This window comes from Vigna umbellata, chromosome 1 (assembly GCF_029865625.1).
Source record: "Vigna umbellata cultivar VRB3 chromosome 1, Vumbellata_1.0, whole genome shotgun sequence".
In the NCBI taxonomy this organism is placed as follows: domain Eukaryota; kingdom Viridiplantae; phylum Streptophyta; class Magnoliopsida; order Fabales; family Fabaceae; genus Vigna; species Vigna umbellata.
In genome coordinates, this window is record NC_142165.1 from 47,457,890 (window position 1) to 47,469,604 (window position 11,715).

Consider the following 11,715-nt stretch of genomic DNA (forward strand, 5'->3'; position numbering starts at 1 on the left):
GAGGTTCGTGAAGAGCATGATGCATCAGCATCGCTCGGAGCTTTTAACGGATGCCGATACAGTGACAACGATAGATCACTTAATATTCAAACGTGAATTTGCATTCGAGGATTATAATAATTGAAAAGAAGAGACATCGCATTCGAAAATTATTTTTTATACATAAAGAGAGAAAGTGAATATAACATATCTTACAGTGTGATTATTTTGGCCAAGTGCGAAAACACTAAAGCAAGAAGAAGACAAGCTAACTTGCAATGAAAGGAAAATCAAAAACCATGGTAGAGAGGTTTTGTTTGATTCCCTATCCATCTCGTTAATGAACATCTTATCTTAAACTGCTTTTCAGGGAGAATTGGTGTGCAGAGTGCAAAAACATTGCAGGCATCATTGTTCACAAAGCACAGACAAAATCACCGCTTGTCTCAATATCATCGATGTCAGCATCTGCATCGATGTCATCAAGGTCCATGCTGCCCCCAACAAATTGCTCACCAACTCTTGGGCCCTCACCCGGTTTTCTAGCCTCTTGAATTATGGACAGTATTTCTTCAATGCTTTGAGTCTCACACGATTCCTTCATGTCATTTTGCAACACTCCTTCTCCCTCCTCCATAAATTCTACTGGTAAGTTCTTCAGGAACCAAGGGTGCATTTTTATCTCTGGTATGGTAATTCTCTGCTTCAAACGATGAAACCATAGTTAGGATACTCAAATATATATGCTATTACCACATTCAACCGATGGTACCTTTTCTGGGTTGGCCACAAATATTCGAGACAAAAGGTGTCTACACTCTTTACTGATACGTACATAGTCTGGAATAGAATAGTGGACGCTAAGAATTCTCTGTCAAAATTATCCAAACTGAATTAATAAATTGTGTGATTAATTAGTGATAATCAGTGACAATTAAGTGTGTACACTTGGACAAATAAAGGTAACTCCTATTATTATTGGTCGAACAAACCTGAAGTGTTTTTCTGAAGTTTCTTGGGTCTTCTGGGTCTTCAAAAGGATATGCACCAACCAACATCACATATAAGGTCACCCCACAAGACCAAACATCTGCAACCTAATCATTCTCGAGGATAAGAACATACCAGTGGCCAAAAAATTAGTTCCAAATGAGTGAATACACGATTACATGATTGGAAAGGGAAATTTAGATGTAAAGTTAAGTTACCTTCCCATCATATTCTTTTCTTGACAAAACCTCTGGTGCAATATAGGCAGGGGTTCCTACAGTAGATTTTGGCTGGGAGTGCAGAACTGATGACTGAAAAAAGAAAAGGAACAACATTGAGTAATGAACCAGACTCTCAAATATTGAATGAAATTTAAGTTATGAGTTATTTATTGCCTTTGAGTAACCAAAGTCGCAGATTTTAAGTCGTGGTGCTGAGCTTCCATCTAGAAGTGTGTTTTCCAGCTTAAGATCCCTATGGCAAATTTCCTGCAACAAAATTACTTCTTCAATTCAGCTGATGAAAGTAATCAGACTGAATTTGAAACAGTCGTTGAGAAATAAACCATTCAGATCCAGATTGGACAAGAAAATGTTACCATTGAATGGCAATAGCTGACTCCAGAAATCAATTGCTGAAAGAAATATCTTGCCTGTGCAAAGAAAAGGAGAAATTAAGACAGCATTTTATTCTCTTTAAAAGTATCTAGCATTCGAAATACTGTGCATAAAATAAGATAAAAGGAACAAAGTCAAGTAATTAGATAATAACAGTGTGTTAAATGCAAAAATCGAAACTGTATGAATAAAATATGTTAATTATCAAAAGCAGCTAACATGCCATCAACTTGCCATTGGAAAGTTCATGCACTAGAATTATATGTATTTGTTTAAAGAAGAAACAGTACTCCTATTTTGTTTCATGCAGAGTGTACAGTTGATACAATCTTAGTTTATTACTGTTTTGGAATCTAAAAAATTAAGTAATACAATGGCCATGTTGGACAAAAGCACTACCTCGTCCTCACTGAATCTCCCAGCACTACATATTCTTTCAAACAGTTCTCCCCCGGAAGCATATTCCATGACTATTGCAAGATGAGTTGGAGTAAGTAACACCTGCATTGAATTTCCATTTGATGTCTCAAACCAGAGTGAAAGGCAAGAAACAATTGTTACAGACAAAAAATGGTCTCATAATAAAGTAATAACAATGTATATAAACGATGGATGGCAAAATGAAAACAAATATACGGAGAAGAAAGAACATGACTTTTACCTCTTGCAATTGAAAAGGAGCAATGACTGTTCCTCTTCTCCAGATATTAGTTTTACTTGTATGCATTACTTTTGTAAGAAAAAAATGATCTTTACAAATCAAATTGAAAAGATTTGTTGATTAGTTCCTTAAAAGATTCCGGAATAAGCAAAATCAGAAATAAATGAGAGTGAATATTGAGATGCCTGAGGGAACTGTATATATGGTAGAGAATAAAGCTGAGTTACGAAGGACAATGAAAGAAAACATGCTCCCATAATTGGCCTGGAATAGTTGTTCCATTCTGGGACAAAACTGAATTCAGGAGCATATAGCACTGGATGCATATTCATTTTCGCAAAAGTTGGTAAGAAGTAGCTAAAGAAAGCAAAGGATTTGGTTTTGGAGAAAGGATATAGAATAACTGCACTAAAAGCTTTGATATTATACTCATTGAAACCAAAAAGTCTGGAATTTGGTACCTCTTTGAATCTAATGATATTGGGGTGCTTCAAAGCTCTGTGATTTATAATCTCTCTTTGCACGTGCTCATCAATCTGCAGAACCCAATAGAAAAAGAAAATATGAAAGCAGAAAAGAAGATTGGTAGGGAGAGAAATGATGTTGGAAAAAAGAACCTTGAAGCCTCTCTCAATGAACTTGACAGCGTATAATTCAGCAGTCCATTTTTCCTTGACGAGCTTTGCGACACCAAAGTTCCCTGACCCAATATCTTTGATTATCTCATACCGTTCCATGGTTAAGCAAGTTTGAAACTTGAATTGAAGTGTGTGTAAGTATCAGCAACAGGGAATTGTGTTAAATGAGATGTGAGCTAGCCAGAGAATTGGCCAATCTCTCTATGTTGCTTTTCTTATTGGACTTGTACTACTAGTTTGCGTGTAGCATCGCATCTTTTTTAAGGCCTCCAAATTCCAATGCGCAAAAGCTTGCAATAAAAGATGATTGGGTTCTGGGTTTTGATGCCTTTGTTGCAATTTACAATTGGACTGTCACTATGCCCTCAGACACAGGACTTTTGTATGTCAGAAATTTATATTTAGTTTAGGTAGGTATAATTTATTAGGGATGACATAACATATTTTTCTTCATAACCACAATCTTTATAAAAAAAACTATTTTATACTGTATTTTCAAAATTAGTTTTTTTTTTAACAATTACAGAATGTTGCCAATAATAATTATTTATATATCATTATGTCTTATTTTACGTCATTGAACTCATATTTTATATGTAAAAATATTATATTCTCATTCTCCTCCTCCTCTTTACCATGATTACACACTTTAAAATTGTCTCACATATTAAAAATTACAATACATGTATAACGTATTAAAATAATTTCACTCCTCTGATAAATAAATTAGTTTGACTTATAAGAAGAAAAAAAAAGGTACAATTTCATATACATTAGAGAAAAATTACTTTATTGAGATATGACAACGTCAAAGCTTAAAACTAAAAGTGTTTAACAAATAAGGGAATTCGTAAAAGTTTTAAGCATAATAAGACTTACACATTTAATATATATATATATATATATATATATATATATATATATATATATATATATATATATATATATATATATATATATATATATATATATGGGTTACATCAAGCTTGTTTGAGACGAGGAGGAAAAGGTGACGAAGGAAGGAAAAACTGAAATTTTAAATTTGAAGCGAAAGAAAAGTTGAAAAAGAAATATTTAGTATATTTTTTTCTTCATAAAATAAAAAAAGAAATGTCGTTACCTTTTTTCTCCTTATCAAACATACTTTTGGAAAGAAAAAAAAGTATAGATATAATATATAATTGAGAAAAAATAAATAAAAATGGTAAGAATGTATGTAGTTTTACATTAAATTGTTTTTAATCATATAGTTTCATGAATTTAATTTATGGATTTTGATGATGATCACTCTCTTTACTAAATTTTACTTAAATAACAACGTGCGAGCTGAACAGTGTATACATGAAAAATCCCAGAGTTGTTTTTCTTGGGTACACATAAAAAAGATTAAAAAGAAGAAGAGAAATAATTAAATATGAAAAAAGAATTAGTATATATAGGAATAATATAAGAAGATGGAAAGTGACACATGGCAGGAAGTAATTGGTTTGAAGTGGTAGGAAGGTTTTGATCCGAGAAGCACGTCGGGTAAGGACAACGATGCGTACTCGCCCTTCCGTTGGCGTGGTGAAACAGAGAAGGGGAGTCAACGAGGGTTGACTATTTTGAGCGTGAGAAAGGCGAGTAGAGAAGTTTGGTAGTCGCGGAGGGTGGTTATGAGTGTGCAATTAAGAGAAGAAAGAGGCGAATGAATGGGATAGAAGTTACGAGTTACGAGGTGGAGGAGCATGGACAGGTCAGGTCAGAGCCATGCCTTGCTTACACAAATTTGGAGAAAGGCTTATCTGACACCTCATCACAACTTCAAATATCACATTTAGGACTATTTAATTATTTTTTATATGAATATCAAATTACTTTTTATATTGTTTATTATATGAATAATGATTTGTTTAGTAACCGGTGTTAAAATTTAAATACTTGTGTTTTTACTTTAAGTAAGAGTGTGAATAGTTTTTAAAAGTGATGATTAAATTATTAACTAAAATCAAAAGTGGAGGTATGAGGCTAGACAACAAAGGGTGCTAAATATAAAAAGGTTTCCTCTTTTATTTTTTTGAAAACCCAACATTCCTAATATTTCTTTATTGTCTTTTTTCCCTCTTTAAAGAAAAAAACGTTTTTCTCCTTCCTTTGTGCTTTTTTTCCTTTAAGCTAGACATTAAAGTGAGAGACATGAACCTTAAGGTAAAGTATTTTAGGTATTTTAAACCTTTTCTATTTCGCCCTTTAGATAGTACAAAAATGAGAGAGGAGAAAAAAAGTAATTTTGTAAAATTGAATTGATGGTACAATGTATACTTTTGAGATGATTAAGTATGGAATTGGTGAACTTAAAATAAGCTGTATTGTATTGCTTAGTTTTGCTGTTCAGTGCACATGCAGCACGAGAAGTACAATTATTCTCTTTCTGTGTAGAACCAATTCTAGCCCCCTTCAATTCATTAAATTACTCTATCTTATTAAAAAATATTACTTAAATTATGAAGCATTGATGTATTTCATAACGTGTTTTAATTGCTAATTCCCTACTTATAATTTTTTTAATGTTCGTGTTTTAAATATTATATTTTATTTATATTATAATTGAGTTATGATAAGTGTAAAGTTTTTCAGTTTTTTCAATATATGAGTTTTTTGAAAAAAATATATGAATATTTTGAAAGTAGAGTCAGATATTTATATTATAATTGAATTATGAGGATTGAACTAAGAAGATTATGTTGTCTTATAGACATTTAATTCACGAATTATTGATTTTGATGAGGATAATATATGTATAACATGTTTTAATTTTCATTAATTTACTTCTTTTCTTTTGTGTTAGTGATCTTTAACTTACATTAATCCTATGATACACGTGAGTAGTGATCATGTAAATTATAATAGTGAGCAATAGTAAGACTACAACTCACTGAAATGATAGTCTAAATTGTATATGTACATATTTAGTAATTGGTAGTTCCTCTTATAGTTGTGATGTTTTTTTGAAAAATTTTATACACATCATATAATTGTAAAGAAATTGTAACAAAATAAATACATACTAGTAAATTTTCACATGATGAAAACTACATCACTTTTTAAAAAAATCTGGAACATAAGAAATTTAATTGATTTATTGAAATGAAACATTTAAAAAAAATCGAAGCAATTAAATTTTCACGGATTTTGAATTTCTTAGAATTTAAAAATTATTTTAATAAGTATTTCCTAAAAGCTAAGTCGTATCTGGTTGGCAGGTCTAGGTTGATTTTTCAAAACCCTATACTATGTTTGATTTAGTTAATAATATTTATAATAATCAATAAAATTAATATTTACGGTTTTACACTTCCTAAAGTTCATCTGGTTTTTATATTTAATTAATTCAAATTATTCCAATTTATGATTTTATATTTATTTAGATTTAAAAATATTCACATGATACTAAATGTAACTAAAAGAAGACAATAACTTGTATAGTTGGTAGAAGGTGTGTATTTATTGTGTATGTATCTGGATTTGATTGTATCTGCGTTTTTGTTTAGAAAGATGTTTCCAACTTTGGACTTTATCAATCCTCGGTTCATGTCTTCCTCAGTTTTAATGTTTTGTCTAACGTGTCAAACGAAAATATCTTTGAACTGCTTTTTTTTAGAAGAAAATTAGGTTTTAACGTGGGTTTTTGACTATAGAATCTTGAAAGGATCCTTTTTCCATAAATAGATAAACAGAACTTTTCTTTTTTTACAATAGCAACAACAATGTTTTTTGTTTTTTTGCTCTAATTGTATATTCATAGATTCTTTCTTTTACATTTGTTTGGTGGTTAAATTGATGGAAGAGGATGAATGAAGAGGAAACTATAATTACATTATTGGTGGAAAAAAAAACCCAGAAGAAAAAGAATTTTTAAAACTTGTAAGTTTAAAGTGTAAAGTTCAAAGAGATAATTTTTTCAATGAAATGATTATTTTATTATTTGAAACTTTATCTCTAATAAAATTTTAGGTCTTATAATGATCAGTTTTAGTGTTATAAAATATCACATCGAATTAAAAAAAATATATCAATGATTGAACTGAAGATTAATATCAATTTTTCATATTAGATAATTCAAAAAAACATCTTACTTTTTTTTATTTTCTTTTCTTCTATTTTTTATTCCACTTTTTTTAAAAACCAAATAAGAGAAAAGGGTTAACAATCATTGCCTTTCCTAATGCATTTTAGGTATGTTACATACATCCTTATTAATAATCACTGACTAATTTCTTTGAAGATAAAGATAAAGATGAATAATGTAATTATTGCCTTTTCTATTATTTGTTTCAAAGGTGTAGTTATTTATGAAAGAATTTGCTTATAGGGGTATGGTAAAATTTAAATGTTAAATGATATTTATATTTTAAGTTATGGTATTGGTTCAATATGTATCGTAAGTTAAATATTCTGTAACTGATATTGATTTGAATTGAAAATAGCACGATTAATTTTGGAGCGAAAATGATGAATTTTTTTTTTATAATTTTTTGGATAATTCACTAAGCAAATTAACGAATTAAAAATAATGAGTATGAATATACAATTTTTATAAATTTTACGCAGTAGTGAAATAAAGACAGTATATATAATAAATTCAGTTTTATTAAACAAGTTTGTTTTTGTCTAACGAAATCAAGATAAAAAAATTTCTCTAAAAAATTCGCTACCACAATTGTTAAAAGAAACTCAGTTTAAAGGTCATATTATAATAAAAAAAATAATATTTTATGAATATACTCATAAAAACTCATAAACTCATATATATAGAGAATTTTTTTTATTCATTCTTTTTTCTTATTTTACCTTTCACGTGACCATTTTTTTATAAATTTAACGATTTAAAAATGAATATTTTTTATTAAAACCATATAAGTATCATCATTTTAAATTTCTTCTTCTTATATTTATTGACATTTTAAACATTCAATACTATTTTCATTCTTATTCTTTACTATCTATAATTTAATTATTATTGCAGTACATTTAGGCATTAAAAAAAGGAGATATGTCAATCAAATACATGGACAGGCTACATACGTTGTTATGGGGAGTGATTTTTTCTATTTATTATTTGTTAAAAAATAATGTAGAAGAATAATTTGAAATATTGATATTAATAAAGTTGAGAAATAATAATGAAGGGGAATATTTTAGGGAGATAGGGGACCAGGAGAGGGAAGGTGGTGGGGCCCATGATTTGTTAGTGTTGGGAATTGGTGGAAGAAAGCGCAGGAAAAGTGTGGATCGAAAAGAAAGAAAGAAGGAACGGTGGTGGTGAGTGTCATGAGAAGAAGGAAATCTCAGTGCCTACCTTTATTTTTTTATTTTTTATCTTTTTTATTTTTTTCTTCAACTCATTCTTATGTTCACATATCCTTTTCATACATTTCTCTCACATAACCCGGATTTCAGTTACTAACACATGCCCACCCTTTCCAGCCTTCAATTCAACCAAATCTACTTCAAAAATACCCACTTGTTTTTCTTTTTCTTAATTGAGTGAGAGTTGAATTGGACTGGGTCGCGTTAATTAAGTTCAGATTTTAATATTTTATTAAAAGCTATAAATTTTAACTATTAAACTAATTAAAAAATATTATTTTTATAGAAATTTCACATTAGCAAGTTTTTATATATATTTAGGTTTATGCACATATGTTTTTATATATGTATTTTTACTTAATTTACATCTTATTGTTTTCAAAATAGAATTAATATGATCTTGTTGTCTATTCTCAACATGTTATATGTCAAAATTTAAGTCATGTTTGCAGTTCATGTTTTTTTTTCTCTAACCATCTTCCTTCACATTTTTCGGTCTCTTACTACATTTTCACTTCTCTCTACATCTCACTGCCTTTCACCATCATTGATTAGAAACCATTTCATCTCATTTTATCTTTCTAAATACTAACAAAAACCTCATTAAACATCTTATGTCATATTTTATGAACCCAAATTTTAAGTAAATAGTAATCAACAAACTTCTAGAAACACATTCTACTCCAACCCAAGTAACAACAACCATGAATAATCAGAATCCTACAAAAGATAAATATGAAAAGGCTGGTGAAAGGTGGTAGGAGGTGGAGGGAGGAAAAAAACAAAAGGGTCCAAAGGTAGATAATAGCTAAGATTTTGACATGTGACACACCTTACTAACAACGTTAAAACTCATTTAACAAAACTCACTATCCTCAACCAAATAGAGACAAATATATTTCAGATGAAAATACATACAGTAACAAGATTCCAAATTAAGTCTATTGTTGCTTTTAGTTGGCTAGAATCTATGATAAATTAAAATCAAACTATTAAACCCCTGATTCAGAATGCTTAATTGGTCAGAAATCATAAGCACTTCAAAGAGTTTTCTTGAACTTTGAATTGCCACTCTGTCTCTATAGTCTTATATATGTGTGTATGTGTGTGAACATTGATGAATGACGAGATTTTAAAAATGAATACTTTATTAGTTTTTCTATTATGGGAATGTTGATGTTGACATGTGTTGGGTCGAGCATAATTTAGTTTTTGTTAGATTTTAACCATAATGAACATGATAGTAACTTTAAGTAAAGACTTGTAATTTTTCTTGCTCAACCAGATTTATTTTGTTGGAAGTTCCACATCAACTAAAGATAAGATCAATTTATAATATATGTGTGTATATATATATGTGTGTGTGTGTGTGTGCAAACCTCACCTTACAAGTTGGTTTTGTAAGGTTGCGTTAGGCTTAAAGTTCATTTCTTAACAATTTTCAAGTTGCTCGACTAGGACCGGATAGGTAGCCAACAATAAACTGTTTGATGAATTCGACCAGGGCCGGCTAGATAACCGATATGGAATTATTAAGATGAGTTCAACCAGGACCAGCCAGATAGCAAACAATAAAACTATAAAGATAAGTTCAACCGGATCTACCAGGTGAGGGAACTATTAAATTGAGTTCAACTAGGTCCAACATGGTGGCTGACAGATTTGATGAGTTTAATCAGAACTGCCTAAGTAGCCAATAAGGAACTATTAAGATAAGTTCAACTAGGACCAGAATGGACGTCAACATGAACTATTAAGATGAGTTCAATCAGGACCGACATATTGGTCGATAAGGAACTATTAAGATGAGTTTTAATTAGGACTAATATGGTGGCCGATAGGGGAGTATTAAGATGAGTTCAACCATGACTGACATGGTAGCCAATAAGGAACTATTTGAATGTTTGCAAAATGTTTAAAAGTTAAGAGAATGTAAAGTAGTCCAATGTATAGGTAAAAACCCTTCATTTTATTGATCGAGTGTCTCACTGAAACCTTCTTGGCCAAAACCTTCCTTAGAGAAAAAAGACCGAGTAAGGAAAGAGTACACTGCAGATTACAAGCATTCAACTACTTACAAGCATCTAATTAAAATAGATTTTCAAAAAGGTTACATTTTAAGTATTAGGAATAGGTTGTCCTGACAAATGTTCCAACCTGTAAGCTCCCTTACGAATATCTTCAACTATTTAGAATGGTCCCTCCCATTTAGTATAGAACTTGTCGTCATTCTTCCTTGCGTTTCTAGCCATACGTCATACCAAATCACCCTTCCTAAAGACCCTTGGGTGTAACTTGGAATTGTATCTTCAGGAAACCCTTTCCTTGGTAGTTGTCTCATGAATTCGAGATTTTTCTCATTTTTCAACCAACAAGTCTAGGCTAATATTAAGACAATCTTCATTGCGCTCCTCCTCACACTGTTCTCGTTGAGGAGACGACTCTCCTATTTCCACGAGAATTATGGTGTTAGTGTCATATACAAGGATAAAAGACATTTCTTTGGTCAAAGACTGAGGGGTTCACCTTTATGCCCACAAATCTTCTAACCAGTTGCCCTTTGTCGAGTTTAGTTTCTTCTTCAATGCTAATAGTACAACCTTGTTAGTGGCCTCAGCCTGTCCGTTTGACTTGGGATGCTCCACCGAACTTGTAATGTGCTTGATGTCAAGGTAATATAGAACTTAACTAGGTTTTTGTATATAAACTGCCTACCATTATAAGTGAAGATAGTATGTGGCAACTCATACCGACATACTATATTTTTTTAGACAAATATATGCACCTGATGAGCAATAATTGTTGCCAAGGACTCTGCCTCAATCCACTTCATGAAGTAATCCATACCAACTAGAAGGAGTTTGAATTGGCCTTTGCCTAGAGCGCAAGGTCCAATGACATCTATTCTCCACTTTGCAAAGGGATACAAGGAGAAAATATGATGTAGTTCTTCCTGTTTACTATGGATGACATTGCCATGCTTCTAACAAGGTATATGTTTATTAACATACTCGACACAATCTGCTTCCATAATTGACCAAAAGTGTCCAACCCTCAATACTCTTGTTGCCATGGTTCTTGCCTCAGAATGATATCCACATATATCTTCATGCAACTTCCTTATTTTATACTTAACTTGTTCTAAAGTGATACATTTAAGCAAGAGGTGACTATAACCTTTTCTGAACAACTAGTCACCCCCTAGTGTGTATTGGGAAACTTTCCTTACCCATCCCTTGTCTTCTCCTTTAGGAATGTCTCCAGTCTTGAGATAATAAATAAAAGGTGTCATCCAGGTTGTTTCCTCTTTGCAGGCTTGCATGCATTTGTGTGCTTCTTTTTGGTGTGTGGTGACAAAAACACTTGTTGTAGTAGCGACTTGTATCGTCCTTTCTTTTTGGTGCTTGCTAACTTGGAAAACACATATGCTCTCATATTATCATGGTCTTGACCAAATGGTAGTATTAAAGTAGAAAGACAT

General features: G+C 31.1%; 1 protein-coding gene across 1 annotated transcript; it reads right to left on the reverse strand.

Annotated features, from left to right (window-relative positions):
* Positions 1-117: 117 nt before the first annotated feature.
* LOC148205550 (serine/threonine-protein kinase SAPK2-like) lies at positions 118-3,229 on the reverse strand. Its single transcript, XM_088103467.1, has 9 exons — positions 2,865-3,229; positions 2,709-2,783; positions 1,986-2,087; positions 1,568-1,621; positions 1,365-1,457; positions 1,188-1,280; positions 972-1,076; positions 752-850; positions 118-679 (listed from the first exon to the last, which is right to left on the reverse strand). Exons 1-9 carry the CDS (start codon positions 2,982-2,984, stop codon positions 395-397), a joined length of 1,026 nt encoding a protein of 341 aa, XP_087959593.1. The 5' UTR covers positions 2,985-3,229; the 3' UTR covers positions 118-394.
* Between the last annotated feature and the right edge of the window lie 8,486 nt (positions 3,230-11,715).

What these genes read in the sequence shown, in the direction of transcription:
- LOC148205550 (XM_088103467.1), bottom strand. Translation starts at nt 2,984, where the DNA reads ATGGAACGGTATGAGATAATCAAAGATATTGGGTCAGGGAACTTTGGT. An exon ending in ATATCATTAGATTCAAAGAG is followed by an intron (nt 2,088 to 2,708) that starts GTACCAAATTCC and finishes AATTCAATGCAG; the next exon opens with GTGTTACTTACTCCAACTCA. An exon ending in GAAAAGAATATGATGGGAAG is followed by an intron (nt 1,077 to 1,187) that starts GTAACTTAACTT and finishes GAGAATGATTAG; the next exon opens with GTTGCAGATGTTTGGTCTTG.